The 17,811-nt window shown below is 40.1% G+C and overlaps 1 protein-coding gene and 1 long non-coding RNA gene across 8 annotated transcripts in view; one reads left to right on the top strand and one right to left on the bottom strand.

Moving 5' to 3' along the window:
• Positions 1-8,627: 8,627 nt before the first annotated feature.
• On the bottom strand, positions 8,628-10,633 carry LOC106026833 (uncharacterized). The gene is made up of 2 exons (XR_001200402.3): positions 10,506-10,633; positions 8,628-10,358 (listed from the first exon to the last, which is right to left on the bottom strand). It is a non-coding gene; the product is annotated as an uncharacterized LOC106026833 (long non-coding RNA).
• Positions 10,634-10,639: 6 nt separating this feature from the next.
• Positions 10,640-17,811, top strand: part of Ankrd30a (ankyrin repeat domain 30A) — a 93,767-nt gene continuing 86,595 nt past the window's right edge. For 4 of the 7 annotated variants that reach the window (XR_010042136.1, XR_010042137.1, XM_063233562.1 and 1 more), the window contains exons 1-3: positions 10,640-10,990; positions 14,229-14,343; positions 14,504-14,677. Coding sequence is in view for 5 of the 7 variants with exons in the window: in XM_063233562.1 (XP_063089632.1) it covers positions 10,881-10,990; positions 14,229-14,343; positions 14,504-14,677 (399 nt within the window). In the remaining 2 variants the exon portion in view is untranslated. The remainder of the gene's footprint in view (positions 10,991-14,228; positions 14,344-14,503; positions 14,678-17,811) is intronic. The other 3 variants (XM_063233561.1, XM_023563470.2, XM_063233560.1) reach the window with 1 other exon arrangement.

Raw genomic sequence — 17,811 nt, 5'->3', positions numbered from 1 at the left:
TAGAGACCATATTCATATGTGAAGCAAATCAGACATGCACGTGTAAACATCGTATTGTTTCCCTAGAGTAAGAAACTAAAAGAATAAATAAGATCCAAAATGTACAATAGACACCGTGAAAGGGAAAAAGCTGCCCAAAAAGAAAGAACATCTGGGATGGGGGAAAGGAGAAAAGAAGGAAATTTTTAAAAAGTATATGAAATAGCTAAGATAATTATACTATTAATTTCTATTAGTTCATTGAAAAGAACAGTTTGTGCTTATATTGTTTTGCATGCCTATGTACTGTAATCTGAGCAACTTACTTTAAGGATAACATTATGCAATATATTAACCATAGTTAATTTTCTATCATCCTGTTTTGAAATTCTGCATCATTATTTTTATTGCAGTTTTTTTGTCTTAAAGAAAAAATGAAGTGCAGTGACCCATACAAAACAATTTTTCTGGGAACCACTTCTATACAGAAAGACAAAAATAAAGTGCGACATGGTCTTCCTGTGTGGGCCACTTCCTCTGTCACATAAGCAGTGCCATCTATACCTGGAGGCTTTTCCTACATTTCCCTAACAAAATACCAAAATGTAGGTGCCTTAAAACAATTGAATTGCATTTTCTCACAGTTCTGGAATCTGAGTTTACAAATGAGAATCTCTCTCAAAACAATCCATAACACTGGGTGGACATCACTTTAGCCTTAAGAGAGCATAGGCCACAGCACGTATATTTTATGAGCAGGGAGGGGGTCACAGTGAGGATACACTTGCAGTATTAGGACGCAGTGTTTAATAATCTATTCATATTAAGTGGCACCCTGTTGGTATTTTATTAGGACGCCACAGTGTGGTACGACACTGGTAATGTGGGGCCATACTGTGGATATTTAGTTACCTTTAGGGGCCACTGTGTAGATGCTACGTTAGGGATAGCACCCACACTACAGATATAAAACTCAGAAACTATTCTATGAATATCAAATCCGAAGCAGAGGCTACTGGATGGGTATCAACATTAGGGGTCCACTACCTAGATACAATAGGGCCCTGTGTTGGTTGGATAACAGCATCAAACACCACTGTGTGAATAGTACTTTAGCACTGCAGGTCCCAGAGGGGACAGCACATTGCCTGCTCCAAGCCACAGTGTGGACTTTTACTACTGGATTCTGTCTGGTTGTCCAGTGGAAACAGTGATCACAGTGAACGACACGGTCTGCGCGGAGTCCCTCTTCTGCGGAGTTCTCCGGAAGCATTCCTCCACCCCGCACTAGAGCCACGTACAGGACGCTCCTTCGCACTTACGTCTGCAAAGAAGACCGCGCGGCTTCCAGGTGCTCATTCCCAAGTGGCTGACTCTGAATTCTCTTCTTGGTGGATTCAGTCCTCTGATAAGCTCCTGGCTGTGTTGGTTCAGGAAACATGGAGCGCACGCCCTCTGGTGGCCATGGGGGTTCAGTGTGGGAAGCAGTCCAATGAGACGCGGGCGCTGCCTGCTAACCTTCCAGCAAAACAAAAAATCTGGTACTGTCCATAAATTATCAATATCATAGTGATATGATAGCTGAAGCTTACTATCCATGTTTTTATCCAAAAATTGTGACAGCATAAATGTTAAAGAATCATATAGACTTAAGTGAATATAGAAACAAAGCTTAAAACTTAGTCAAGGAATCACGGAACACACTACCTACAATAAAATTTTAGACACGAAACTAGAAAAGTATAAGGGGAAAACAGGAGAAAATCGATGTGACCTTGGACTTGATGAATTTTTACAGACAACTCCACAAAATGAAATCTGTAAATCATGTCAATGTTATCAGACAAAATTTCTGCTCTGTAAATAATCCTGTTCAGAGAATAAAGACAAGCCACACAGAGATACTTTCTGTACAAAACACATGTCTCAGATCAAACTTGTATTCCAAATACACAAATAATTTTCAATATTAACAACTAACAATCCAACCAATGGGTAAATATCAGAGAAGTCACCTGACCAAAGAAAACGTTGAGTTGACCAGTAGTTACAATAAGGGATGCTCAACAACATGCATCATTTGTGGGTTAACAAATTGGAACAACAATAATAAGATAGCACTTCACTAAATTGAAATAGCCAATTTCTGCAAAATAAAAATGATAATACATGATAGAGTGGGAAAATTTTTCTAGCTATGCCTTAGAGAGGATACTAATATCTAAAATATGAAAAGAACACAAAAAAATAGGTGACACAAAATAAAACGAGCAACTTAAATGAAATGACATGTCACAAAAAAAGTATAAATGGCCAATAAATATATGAAGAAACAACACTAGAGAAATGCAAATTAAAAGAACACTAACACTCCACCTTGTGGGTGGCCACAAATAATGGACATCATCAACAAATCAAATAATAACAAATACTGGCAAGGCTGCAGGGAAAAAGGAACACTTCTACATTGTTGATGGGAATGTAAACTAGTACAAACACTTTGGGAATCAGTATGGAGATGCCTCCAAAAATTAAAACTAGAAATTCCATCTGAGCCAACTATTCACCCTCTAAGTATCTTCCCAAAAGAGTTAAAGACATCATTACAGTGATACATGCAGACACATGTTTATAGCTACGCAACTCATACTAGCTAAATTTGGAACCAGTCTTATCCCCATTAATAGATGAATGGATAAAGAAAACGTATTTACACACCATAGAGTACTACTATGCCATAAAGAATGATAAACTGGAGCCATTTGTAGGAAAATGGATGCACCTTGAGATTGTAAGTTTAAGTGAAAGAAATTAACCACACAAGCTTAAGTATTACATGATTTCTCTTATATTAGTCAAGAGGAAAATAGAGTTAGCCTTGTAAGGTTAAATTTTTGTAACTAGCTACTCCCCTGAGGAGATCTGTCTTCCGCCAACACCAGATACATATTTCCTTGGCTAAAACTCCATACCCTGAACTTGTATGTTATCTCAAGCATGCACTTCCCACAACCCCGAACTTGCCCTGGCCCTGAACTTGTGTACTTTCTGTAACTCCAGGCTTGCCTGGAGTGTGAACTTACATACTTGCAACATATATGATGTAGTTTTGTCTTAGGTCAATCAATAATGACATAAGATGCAGCCAATCAATAACTGCCAAACATTCTGCTTCAGTACTTCTGCTTGCAACTCCCATATAAGCTGTAGGCTACTAGAGATCAGGGCATGACATTTTGAGGATTGGTTGATGCCCTGTCAGCCCCATCAATATTAACTAAATCTGCCTCCAAATCCTGGATGACATTTTGGTGTTTCTCTTTGCTGCTGCATCAGAATTCCAAGGTATAATTAAATAGAAAAATAAAAGACACAAAAAAGGAATTAAAATGTATTACGTATATGTACCATCTCACATGGAATATAAACATTATGTATTACAGACAAGTACTGATGAAAAAGAAATAAATTTCAAAAACCAAAAACCAAAATAACAATACAAATTGCTGAAAGGCGACGAACAGCTAGAACTGTCTTTCATTGCTGGTAGGTGCATCAAGGCACAGGCTCCTTGCAAGACGCTTGAGTATTTTCTAAAGCAAAAAAATCTAACTTTATGATCTAATAAGTACATTTGTAAATTGTTTTTATTAAAACAGCTACTTTATAATCTTATACCCAAACCAAAAAATGCATGATTCACATACAGCAGCTCTATTGATCCTGGGGCAAACCTGCAGTAATAAGAACGGACTTCAGCCGCTGAATGTGGAACTTTGCAAACTAGGTCAAAACCACGGAGTGAGACATGCTCAGCAATAGAAATAAAATACAAACTCATGCCTACATAACTACTACCTCTGTCTTCATAAGTGAGACAAAGCCATAGCACAAAGATGCTTTGGTAGATGTGCTTCGAAAAGTAAAAACTAAGAAGATGAAAATAAGAATAGTGGTTGCAAGGCTTTGGGTTAGAATTCTCTGGATGACATTTGAATGGAGGATACCTGCTGCTGTACATTTGAGAAGACCAGTGGAAGTCAAGGTCCCTTCAGATCAGATTAAACTATTGTGACTGTGGAAACATCCAAGGATAGAATAATGGCTGCAAGAAGGGATCTAGCTGCATTGCAGAGAGAGGGAAACTCATGGCTACTTCTCAGTGCGCAGAAGCGACAGGCCAAGTCACGTGGAAATGAAGAGTGGAAAGAATTCTTTTTTACTAGTACATGTTTACATACATGCAGTGCACAATCATTTCAGGGGGTGGGTACGTGCACACACTACAGCTTTTTTTTTTAAGCCCCTTTCCTTTCCCTCTACTCCCTACCTCCTCCTTCCAATTCCTCTATCCCAATTTTCATCCTCTCTGATGTTATTAACCTTAACTCATGTTAGGTATATAATGATCATATTAATTGAGGTTATCAGGTGCATGCACATAGCATATCTTTATTCTATCTATCTCCCCTTCCCTCCTCTCACCCTCACCCTTGTTCCCTGACTTCCCTGTTGCAAGGAATTCACCCCCTTGTCACTTCCTTTTATTATTTTTTGTTTATACTGTGCCTCAGCGAAATGAGAAATACCATGTGATATTTAAATTGGTGTTATTTCATTCAATGTTGTATTTTCCAGGTGCACCTATTTTCCTACAGATGTCTTAAGTTTTTCCATCTTTATAGCTGAGTGGTGTGCCGTTACACACGGGGATCACATCTTCTTCTGCAAACCACCAGCATACAGGCTGCTTCCAGGATTTAGCTATTACTAATTGTGCTACTATAAACATTGATATGATTGTATTGCTGTAACATAATGTCTTAAGTTTGGAGGGGGAATTATCTAGGAGGGGAATTCTGGGTCAGATGGAATTTCTAATTTTAGTTCTTTGAAAAATCTTCACAGTGATTTGCATAATGGATATACTAGTTTACATTCTGCCAACAACTGCATGCCAGCATGTTATTATTTGAATTATTTTGTTTTTGTACCTGGGATCAAACTCATGGCCTCAACTTGCCAGGCAAGTGCTTAGGACACTGAGCTAAATCCTTCGGCTATTATTTGAATTCTTAATGATTGAAATTCTTCCCAGAGTATGAGGGAATCTTTCTTTCTTTTTTCCTTTTTTCTTTCTTTCTTTCTTTCTTTCTTTCTTGGTGCCAGCGATCAAACTCTTGAACTCGCGTTTGCCAAGCAGACACTTATGCCACTGAGCTAAATCCCCGACCAAGAGGGAATCTAATTGTGTTTTAATTTGCATTACTCTAATGTTCAGAGGTGTTGAACATTTTTTCATATATTTGTTAAGCATTTGTATTTCTTCCTCCGTGAAGTGTTTGTTCATTTCTCTTGACCATTTTTTGACTGGGTCTTTAATTGTGGGTGATTTATTTATTTAATTTAGTTCTTTGCATATTTCAGACCCTAGCCCTCTGTTTAAGGAGTAGCTGGCAAAAAATTTCCCATCCTGTAGGTTATCTATTTACTCTCATGATCGATTCTTTTGATGTACAGAAACTGCAATTAGAAGTGAAAAAGGCAAAATCACAAGACTCTGCTGAAATTCAGAAGACTCTAATAAAATGGACAATTCAGAATAGATTCCTAAATACATATGAAATACGAAAGCTGAACCAAGAAGATATAAAAATCCTGAATCACCCAATATCAAGGATAGACAATAAAACTGAAGGACTTAAAAAAATATCAATCAAAAAAAGCATAGGTCCCAGTGTAGTCGCTGCCAAATTCTACAAAACTCTAGAAAAGATCTAATGCCAATCTCTTTAAACTCTTTAATGAAACCAAAAGGGCAGGAATAATCCCAAAGACATTCCTGGAAACTAGCATTATCCTCATCCCAAACCAAAATAGCTACCAACTGGAAAAAAAAGACTTACATGCCAATCTCTTTAATAAACACTGATACAATAATCCTCAGCCAAATACTGGCAAGCAACAAGTCATCAAAAATACACATCATGACCAGTTAAGATTCAATTCAGTGATACAGGGATTGTTCAACATACACAAATAAGTCTGATATACCACATAAATAGAAATAAGGATAAATTACATTATCATCTCCATTCATGCAGAAAAAGCATTTGACAAAAACTAGCATTCATTCATAATTTTTCTTAAACCTGAAGAAAATAGATATAGCAGGAGCTCATATCAAACTGACAAAAGCCACTTAGGACAAACCAACAACCAACATATTAAATGAGAAGCAGCAGAGAGCTTTACCTCCAATATGAGGAAAATAGGGATGTCCATTATCACCACTCCCATTCACTGTAGTTCTTAAAACATTAACCACAGCACTCAGACAAGGGAAAGAAATAAAAAAAAATAATATCCATAGGAAAGGGAGAAATCAAATTATCATTACTTGCCAATGACATAATACTCTACATAGAAGATTCAAAAAATTTCACCAAAAGAATATTAAAATTAATAATCAAATTCAGTAGTGGAGCAGGATACAAAGAGAAAAAAATCAATAGTGTTCCTCTACATGAATAATAAATTAGGGAAATAATATTTTTATACATGATAAACTCACCCAGCAAGAAATTTCTCAGAAAGTATTCCCATTGTTTCTGGAGGGTTTTTTTTGTTTTTGGTAATGGGGACTGAACTCATGACTGCATGCTTGCAAGGCAGGCACTTATGCCACTGAGTTAAATCCCCAGCCCACTACTCCTGTTAAGTGATGTATATATAGCTGTACTTAGGACAAGATATGCTGCTATCTGTAATCCAAGATCATGGGCCTCATTCTGAACTGTATCAGCTGGCACTTCTATGCTGGACTTCCAAACATATGAAATTGTGACAAATTTTATTATTTAAGGCAGTAAGTTGGATATGTGTTACATGCAAACCGAGATAACAGAGAGAAGAGACACTGGGCCAAAATGTAACCTACCACACACTGATGGTTTATAATTTCATTTTCCACATGAATTTTTTTTTTATTGGTACTGGGGATCGAACTCACGACCGCCTGCTTGCAAGGCAGGTGCTTATGCCGCTGAGCTGAGCTAAATCCCCAGCTCCCTTCCACATGAATTTTTCACACAAACACACACAAATAATAGTGAACTGAACGGACACTTCATGAACACGATACTCTTCCTGTGTAAGATACGCTGTCTTTTTACTGCTAATTCTGTTTCATTAAAAAAAGTCCACAAAATTTATCCACAAAATTGATTTTTCAAAACCAGGAGTTTGAAAAACTTTGCATATAGAACCCTGGATATACCAGGGGGCATGGAAGTAATAAGGGATCTAGAAGACAAACTTATTATTCAACTAGGTGATGAGAGAATGTTGAATATTTACAAAATACCAGAAAAATGAAGACTGCTCCAAGGTAATTGCAAATAAAGGCTAATTTTGACCACAGCTTCAAATCTTATAAGAATTCATTCATTCAAGTAAATATGTACATATGTATATGATACAATATATAATAATATATAAGATCCTCATCCTCCAGGAGTTCAGTGTAACAGAGATCACACAAAAGTGGCCGGAGATTACAGGGCATTGTTCTAGGGACTGTGACTGAGAGTTATGTGGGTTGCTTGGGTCCAGAGTGGGCTCTTCATTCAAAGCGAGGAGGGCAGATATGGAACTGGTAATTCCTGGAGGTTGGGAGGTGACATCTCTCCAAACAAAGGAAGTCACAATATGAGAATATGGACTTTACAGATACACAGAGCATCCCACGAGTGGCCTCTGCAACTAGCAAGGAGGTGCAGATAAGACAATGGCCAGAGGGATTGGGGAGCTTGAGTGATCCATCAAGGGAATCCACTGGGAAGTTCTGAGGAGGGCAGTGGAATCACCGGATGTCTGGTTTTCAATGATAATGGAAGGCACCATCTAGTAAGTCAGGCTGAAGCAAGGAGCTGTGGGAGACTTAAGTGCAAAATCAACAGAAAAACAGTACAAATGGCCTGGACCCAGGCACTGTGATGAGACTAGGGAGGTGGGGGCTTTTGAGAGGCACTAAGGATACAGTAGCAGGTGGACTGAAGGGAGTGTTGAGGGTCACATTTGGGGTGATCCCAGCTTTCCATCAGACTCAACTAAAGTGGGGTGTATGTCATCCACTCATATAAAGAACAGTTCAATTATGGACATAATGTTTTGAGTGCTTGTAGTGACCCACTAGCCCTTGGATCTTGGGCTTTGGGAAAGGGGAAGGCTTGGTGTTGAGAGACAGAGAAATCACAGAGAAAAGCTATGGGTCCTGGTATGTAGCTCAGTGGTAGAACATTTGCCTCATATGCTTAAGACCGTGGATTCCACCTCCAATGTTGTGAGGGAAAAATAATAATAGATACATAAAGTGGGAGCAACTGAGCATTGTGGGTGAAGACCTGGGAAGGCGTCAAATTAAAAGAAATTACTGATTTGCTGAGAATGTGACTTTAGATGCCTGTTAACTCAGCATCGGCACACACAACACCCATCCCCATTTCCTTTCTGGCTACCCCAGCTCTCACAGGTAGAACAATGTCTTCAACATATTCATTCAACATAATGCCTTCTTTAGAGCCTGCAGCAAAGGCAGGACAGAAGCAAGGGTTACTCTGGATTTAGCCATAAACACAGGGTAAGGGCCAGATCCCAAATGTTTATTAGGAAGAGCCTCTAAACTCCTGACAGTTCCCATGCTCTCATGCATGGCCTACTTCCTCCCTGCACAGGCCAGCTTGCAGGGCAGCAGAGAGAATGGAGGAGAGGTTACAGAATGATAAGTTAGATTCCTGATCTAGCACTTTTAGGGCAGTGAAGTTCACAGTTACTGGCTGAACTGTCTCCTCACCCCAAATTTATATGAAGTGCTAACCTTCTGTACCTCAGAGTGAACTGTCTTTGGAAATCAAGGTCTTTAAAAAAGTAATTAAACTAAAATGAAGGTGAATACATGGACCTTAATTCACTCCACTGGTGTCCTTAGAAAAAGAGGAGATCAGGACAAGACAACTTCAGAGGGACCACTGTGAGGACACATAAAGATGCCACCTGAAAACAGATGGGGACTGTTCTGCATGTACCTGGTGTGCATTCAGAAGAAAAATAACATAGTCTTACACCCAGGAGAAGGAAGTTGAGGTGGGAGGGAAATTAAATGTCAACACATGCTGAAACAGACAGGGAATCCACTTTCTATGTTCTGATGAGACTTCACCAAGCACTTTCCCAGCAGCCTTAACTCCGTGTCATCTTCACAGCTGCTTTAGCAACACCGGGGAAATTGTGAGAAATGCTAGCCAGCCAGCAGGCAGGAAACGCTGACACATTGGCGACTTCTCATGTAGCTAACTCCAAAAACCAGCAAAGCACAGTATAGCCCACAAGTCACCTGTAGAGCAACAGCGGGCAGATGAGCACCCACGGCAGGAGTTACTTGTACACCACGCTTGGGCACATTAGGTGCCCATGGCCATGAAACCTGTAAAACACACCTGGGGACAGAAGTGCAGATGGTGACAGAGACAGGGTGTGTGTGCATGGAGTATGGGAGCATGGAAGGGGCACACCTGGGAGACATGCCTTTCCTCTCTTCCCAGCTCCCTTGGCTACATGATCCCTAGATGCTGGAAACAACCACCATTTCCCCACAGGAGGAAGGTGTTGAACTTTAGGGGAGCAGCTAGAAAGCTCCCCTCTCCCAGATTTTTTCTAAAGTGCTTTATGCAGCCCCTACTTGCTCCCCCCACACCCTAAACTTTCCTGCCTCTCAATGTGGCCACTTTCTCCCTGTTCCAGGACCTGTCATTTTCTGATATTCTGTCCCTCCTGTTCCTGCTCTAATGCTGTCACCCCGTCTCCCAACAGTCCATGCCTTCCAGTGTCCTAAGGACGCATCTGCTTAACTGTCCTGTGTTTAATGTCTTTCTTCTTCCCCCCTCCCGCCTGCCCGTCGTGGGGTCCGTCCCCTTGCTGTCCTTGCTGATGGCTTCTGAGAGCTTCTCCGCTGGCCAAGTAGGTGTCCTGTTTTCACTCCTCCATGTTGGTTGCCCTTTAGGGTGCATTTTCCCAGGTTACCAAAGCGCATGGCTTTGCTTCTTTCTAAGCTGTTCTGATCTTTTTTCCTTCTCCAACTTTCCCACTTTTGTGCAGTGTTCTTTTTTCTTTTTTTCCCCCCAGTGCTTCTTATTAGATACACATGTTCTTCCCTCTTTTTGTGAACAGTCTGCAAACCCATTTGTGTCCTATGCCGAGTTTTTCCACTTTTTCTTTCATCTTGAAAGCGGTGCACTGGCTCCACGAGATGCCAATCGATGGGCCTTATGACGTCACAGGCGAGGCCCTCCTAGGGACGGGTTATGGAACGGTATGGAGACCTGAGGAGAGTGAGGCAGGCAGGTTGAGCGAAGCCCGCCACCTGGAAGCGCTGTCAATAGTTCCCCACCTCCCGTAGGGACGATCTCCACTGTCCGTGGCCCTCTGCCCTGCGCGCGCGACCCCCGCCAGGCCGGACCTAACGATACCTGGGCCAATCGCGCCCTAGCGGATGAGAGAGCAGCAGCTAGGAAACCCAGCGGCTCGCAGGCACAGACGGACGCGCACTGCATCCTGGGAAGACCTGGTGAGTTTGCGCGGCGCCCGCGGAGACGCGCATGCGCAGGGGCGCTTAGGTGCATTGTTCTGAAGTCAGCTACGGATGCGGCGGTTAGGACGAAGTGGCTCGCGGGATTACCTTACCTTCAAAGACGGTGAAAGGTCGAGAAGGGCAGGCGGCGCCTGGGCGCCCGGCAGCCTCTGCCCTGAAGAGAATCTTTGGCCTCAGCAGTAAGGGCCGGGCACCCTCGAGCCCCGCGGACCCGCGGAGTAGCTGCAGGGATGCGCGGCACGGCGTCGTGGACATGGCCGTGGGCAAGCTCCACAAGGCTGCCAGCGGGGGCGATGTGGCCAGGGTGCAGCATCTGCTGCTCCTCGGGAAAAGTGGCCTGAATGACAGGGACAAGAAGCACAGGTAAGGGGCTGCGGAGCGAGGGCCTGCAGGTGGGGCGGTGCAGTGCGGGCAGTGGCGGGACCAGGGTTCAGGAGGGACACAGCGAGTGAGGAGGCGGGGACAGGCGGGCAGGGGAGGGAGAAAGGGGAGGTCACCTTCCCAGGGAGGCTAACCTTGGACAGGCTCTGTCCCCAGGCGGTCTTTATGAGCAGCGAAATAAAAACAAAACCTCAGCTAGTTTTCACTGGACCTACGCTTCCTATTATAGATCACTTTATTGACTACTTAAAAGCCATTTAACTGTGGTAACAAATGTGCCTATAGTATTTTATTCGGGATGCCACGTTAAGAGAACCGTTGGAAACAGTGTGCATGTATGGTCTTTACTAAGGATATTGAAATGGGAAGGCAGCTCCATGTTCTTGACTAGAAAGATCCGTTAGTCCCCAAATCTGAACTTTCTATCAGTTTTATAGAAACCAAATAAAAATGTCACATAACACTTGAGTTCCTTGAACCCTCTTTTGCTGTTGTGTCACCAAGAAAATGAAAGTCTGTCTTCCGAGGTATCAAAATAAGCTATTTTCACAAATTAATCGTTCACCAACAGACCAAATGACAGGTAAATGACTGTAACTTAATAGAAAATCCAGAAACACTCAAGTATCCATAAGAATTTAGAACTTGATACAGGTCATCTCCTTTTTAGTTGAAAAATCAGATTTACCCTTAAATGCCTGTGAACTGTTTAAAAAAAAAAAAACTAGCTAGATTTTTATGGCACAAAAGTACCTAATGAGTATAAGTTAAAAATTTTAAATAATACAAATGAGAGAAATACCAGAAGAAAACACAAATGCCTATTTGTTCCTTCCTAAGAATGACCCCAAAAACAAGCGTTCTTTTCTTTGCAGTGGAGGTTGCTTCTAGGACCTGGAGCATGCTAAACACACTACCACTGAGCCACCCCCTCCCCCATTGTACTCTGAAGGTTGACTATCAAAAGAAAAATTAAATGCCCTTACATATTAGAAAAAAATTAACAGAATGAAAGACAGCACACTTGCATTTACAACATATAGCAGATGAAAAATGTATGTTTATCTTACAGAGAATTTTTTCAAATCATCAAAGAAAAAGCATTGAATCTTAACTTATTTTGGTACTGGGGAGCACACCCTGTAGGCTTCAAGCCCTGGACTGTACACTAAGCTATGCTGAACTCTAAATCAGGTTCTGTGGCAGATCTACAAGTGACTTATAAACATAAAAAGAAATATTTAGTGTCCCCGGTAAAGGGAATTTAAATTTGTTTTGTTTTGGTTTTTGGAGGCAGGATGTTGGCTGTGTTATATAGGCTGGCATTGAATTTACTTATGTAGCCTAGGCTGGCCTTGAACTCACAGTAATCCTACCCTAGTCTCCCAAGTGCTGGTTTTACAGGCGTGCACCACCACATCTGGCTTCGGAATTTAATTTTACATTCTTTATTTTATAGTTGTTGTTTTTGTTTTGGTTTTTTTGTACCAAGGACTGAACTCATGACCTCACGCTTGCCAGGCAGGCGCTAGGGCCGCTGAGCTAAATCCCCAGCCCCTCCTCTTTTCTTTTCAAACAAAAACATTTTCTGAAGGTTGGAAATTATACGAGACTCATGAACTGCTCTTTTCAAAATGTGTAGCAGTAATAAATGCTTATATTAAGCAAAAGAATTACTGGATTTCTGTGCATTGTATAAATCTAAATACTGGATAAAATGAGCCGTACCTACCCAATTGAATCCTGGGTTTTATTCAGAAAATTTTAAATGAAAAACTAAAGGTTATTATTTTTTCTTTATCTTGTTTTATTGTTATTCAGCACTCATTACGTGTAGCAGTTTTTAAATACCAACCTTATGACTACAGCTGCTGTAGACCTGTTGTGTACATCATGTTTCACTCAATGTAAGGCATCATGGATTGTGTGATGACGCCATCTGAAGAAAACTTTAAAAGCCAGTGCTGTGGGATTTCCGCACAGAGAGGCTTTTTTCCAGGGAGTAGCTTTATATATGCTGGCACTAACTCAGGAGATTTGTATTCAACATGACATGGTTGCACCCCTGCTTTTTTTTTTTTTTTTTTTTTGTCATTTAGACAGGGTTTCACTGTGCAGTTCAAGCTGGCCTTGAACTCACTTTGTGGCCCAGGCTGGTCTCAAACTTGCTACAATCCTCCTGCCTCAGCCTCCCAAGTGCTGGGATTACAAGAGTACGCCACTATGCCCTGCCAAGTTGAACGCTTTTATACAATTTTTGTGTCTTTGTCTCCCTTATATGGGCATACACAAACATTTTACAATCTGATTGGGTTCTGCTGATGGATTGGGTATGATTTATGATACAGTTATATCAGAACTATGCTTGTATATACAGAGGCTGATATTGCTACACTGTAAAAAGTCCCACCCGCAGGTCAGGAGGGGCCCTATCATACCACCAGTTATGGTTATAACATATCTCATGAGCTATGTGTGACTTTCCATTTATAGAGATGTTAAAATGTGAGAAGAAAAATCTTTAAGACTTAGCAAAATAATCCTAACCCCACAAAGTGCATATGAATTATTTTATTTTAATTGAAATACTATCTTTGTTAAGTAGTAATAGTAGTAATTATAGTATCTAGCAATTATTGAGCTGTTATTTATTCTAGAAATTGTTCTAAATAGTTTGCATGGATTCTTATATAACCATCACAGTGTTCTGTGAGATAACCACCTTCATTCCTCATTGTGTAGAAGAGAACATAGAGGCATAGAAAGGCTAAATAATAGCTAAAAAGTAACAGCTTAAAGTAGGAATGAAACTCAAGTTGAGTTAAATCCAAGGCATGCTCTTTCTTTAACTTTTTTTTTTTTTTTTTTTTTTTTTTTGGTACCGGGGATCGAACTCACGACCGCTTGCTTGCAAGGCAGGTACTTATGCCACTGAGCTAAATCCCCAGCCCCGGCATGCTCTTTCTATTCCAGTAGGCCGGGTACGCTAGGCTGGGAGGTAGTGCAGTGTAGAGCTTGCTTGGTACATGCAAGCCACTGGCTTCCATCCCCTGTGTCACACACAAACACAGAATCACCCAGCTGCTTCGCTAATAAGAATTCTACGTTTTAGAAGAAAATGGAATATTTGTTTTGAAGGCTATTTAATGTTCACGATTATATGAGTAATTGTGCATTTTGAAATAGAGCTCTGTAATATCTTATAAACTTTCTGTCACAGGACCGCTCTGCATTTCGCCTGTGCCTATGGCCATCCAGAGGTGGTGACTCTCCTGGTAGAGAGGAAGTGTGACATTGATGCCTGTGACAATGACAATAACACCGCTCTGATTAAGGTAGGTAGCAGCCAATAATTTCACTGTGAGATGAATTGTATTTAGATCAGAAAAAAAAGTGAATCAATGTAATTTAAATATAACTGTTTGGGAAGGGATACGGAAAATCTGTTTTGAGTTCCTTGAATTCACGGCGTCTCTCTTGTTACAATACCTACAGGCTGTGCAATGCGACCACGAGGAATGTGCGACTATTCTGTTGGAACATGGTGCAAATCCAGATGTTGCCGATGCCAGGGGCAACACTGCTCTGCATTATGCAATCTATAGTGAAAACACATCAATAGCTGCAAAACTGCTTTCACACAATGCAAATACTGACGCAAAAAACAAGGTATGGACCAGTCAAGTTTATTTCCAAAATATTTTGAAATGCGTTCATGTTAACAGTGACATACAGGTCACTCAGTGTTCTTTTGTGAAGCTCAAGCATTCCATGCGTGGAAATACAGTGTTTTAAATAACTTAGTTGTTAAAGATTTCACTTTAAATGTTGGTAGTTTTAAAGAAATAATAGAGAATACAGGTTTGTTATATGCACTCACAGCCAGTATTTGTGAAAATACTGAATTTTTTAAAAGTAAATTTTTTTCTGATTTTTTTTTCCAAAGTTATTTTCTTAATTAGTGTAAAACAAACAAAGAACAGCAAACTTAAGCAGAGCAACAGTGTTTTACAGTTAGTGGAAATCTTGTTTGCTGTTGACAGTACACAAAAATGATTAACTTTTCAGTGGTTTCACATTAATGGGAAAAATGAAAGGTGATTAGAAATAATGCAGGCCAGTGGGAGTGGGTTGGTTGGTTGGTTGTTTCGCTTGTTTCTGAAAAAATACTTTTCTGGTTTATGTGTATAGATAAGATTCTCTTCAATTTCAGTAATAAAAATTCTTGTTTTCTTTTGAGTACTGGGAATTGAACACAGGGTCATCACACTGAGCTACATCTCCAACTCTTTTATGTAATTTTTTAGTTTGAGACAGGATCTCACTTAGTCGTCTATTCTGAGCTTCAATTTGCAGTCTGCCTCAGCTTCCCACAGTGCAAGGATTAGAGGCCGTACCTTGGGAATAAAATTCTTAATTAGGAAAGAAAGTTGTATAGTTATAAACCTGCAATTTTAGGCGAACTCTGAGGAAGCCAGTTTGACACTGACTGAATGATTAGGTGGAAAGCCAAGAGGATGAACAGATAACAGACATCCCCTCCTTTCAGGTGGAGACAGCAACTAAGAGAAGAGTCTAGATTTCACTCTCACCCTATAATGTCTTGCTGGGAGATAAGGAGCTTGTATATAAATCAGTTGCATTTTGAATTTAGGAGCGCTTATTCTGCCCTGAGCCAAGAAGATTAAATGGAGCTTTCACGGAGTAACTTTCTCTTACTTTCCTTTCTTTTGGCCAGATCCTCCAGTAGTGAGGAGAACTGGCTGTGCGGATGAGAGCTGAGACTAAAGTGGTCTTAGACTTGTACATCTCAGTGGTCTGAGGAAAGTTTTGAAAATGTACAAATTGAGGCTCTCCTCTGGAGGTTTTAATTCTGTAAATCTATTAAGGCCTGATAATGGATATTTAAAAATATTTCCTGAAGATTCTGATATAAGCTCAGAACCATTTAATAGATGAGTATGTTTAATGAGTTCCTAATTCTCAAAAACTTAAGAAATTTCAAGATGTTTGATTAAATACCACTTTCTTCTAATCTCTGCTTTCCAACAATATTAGTCCAAATTTCGTTTGTCTTTCTCTGCCTCTGTCAGTGGGAAGTTAAAAGGGTGCCTTCAGTGATGCTATTGCCATGCAGAATGCCTCTCACTTTCCTTCCAGTCTTCAGTCATCCACTGCCGTTGAGAGGCTCTGTAGAAATTCACTTATGGTTGTGGCTGAATCTAAGAATTCCACACTTTTTTATTATTATAGCATGAGGTCAACAAACGTTGAGTATTTGCAGGATTTTAAATAATACCAACCATGAGTCTTTTCATTTGAAGGCATGTTATAGACTATCTTGGTGTGTTAAGTTCAGCAAGCCCTGGCAGGAAGAACATAGATGTGAATGCTTTTCTTAAATTTGTATTTACTTTTTGTGGTACTAAGGATTGAGCTTCGGGCCTCCCCGCTGAGTTACATCGCCAGCACTCGGCATTCCTCACTCCATTGCTTGAGACAGACTCACTGCGCTTCCTAGGTGGAACTCAAACCTGGATCATTCTTCCTGCCCTCACTGCGCTAAGATTGCTGGTGTGCACCACCGTGCCCAGCTGGGAATTCTGTTGATAATTTAGTTTCAGTACTCCTATGAAACTATTTAACAGGGGGAATTGCAGGCAAAAGGAGGATAAATTTAAGTGTTGGAAAAATTATTGAAACAGAGAAATGAATCTTTTCCTTTTCATTGTGAGACCTTTTTGGTAAAACATGATGTTAAAGGAAAAATTTTATGTGAAAACACTTGCCTTGTTACACAACCATTTGGAAGCACACGCACTGCAAATATATAAACAAAAGACTGGACTAAATGTTAGCTACTTTTAATTTTGACTCCATAAATTGAATCTGCATTGAAATTTCAGAAAACACCAGCAGAATTTGAGGTTCAGAATGCTCTGAAGGAAGGGCATCTCGTCTCTTCAGAGCCCATGTGACTGTTAGGGTGTGCCCTCTATATATGAAGCTCACGTGTTTTCGCCAGTTTACTGTAGAGTCCACTACTGTGCCTCTACGAGAGTTTTCAGCTCTTAAGTTATGATAATGTTTTAATAAAGTGTCAGAATTACAAGATATTTTGTATTAATTTATAAGAATGTAATCTGAGCCAGGTATGGTGGCGCATGTCTTTAATCCCAGCACTCAGGAGGCTGAGGCAGGAAGATCCTTACAAGTTTGAGACCTACCTGGGCTTCAAAGTGAGCTCAAGGCCAGCCTGAACTGCCTAGTGAGACCCTGTCTCAAAAGACAATAAATAAATAATCTGTATTTTATGGTAAATTCTTAAAAATGGAATTTAGAAGTTATTTTGAAAAGTTTTCCCTTATAGATAATTGTGTTCCTACTAAAATGTCGACAAGCCTTATTAATAATCATGATTACAACATAATACAATAATCATGATAATTTATGCATGCTACCAATAATATTAATATCTTCTTCTTTAGCCTTATCCCTTAAAAATACAAGTGACTTAGTGGCTTTCATTACAATAAAATTAATCCATATTGAGCAGTATTAGAATTTATTCATTATGATAAAGTCCATATTGACCAGTATTTGAATTTATTCATTGATAAAATTCATATTGAGCAGTATTAGAATCTTTATTGATAAATCATATTTTACCGATTTTTTTTTTTTTTTGGTCTTTTTCGTTTTTATCGGTACCAGGGATTGGAACTCATGACTGCCTGCTTGCAAGGCAGGCGCTTATGCCGCTGAGCTAAATCCCCAGCCCCGCTCTGATTTATATTTTGCCT

The sequence above is a fragment of the Cavia porcellus genome, unplaced genomic scaffold (genome assembly GCF_034190915.1).
Source record: "Cavia porcellus strain 051 isolate PalLab524CR breed Dunkin Hartley unplaced genomic scaffold, mCavPor4.1 scaffold_23, whole genome shotgun sequence".
Lineage (NCBI taxonomy): Eukaryota > Metazoa > Chordata > Mammalia > Rodentia > Caviidae > Cavia > Cavia porcellus.
This window is presented reverse-complemented; position numbering and strand designations above follow the sequence as displayed.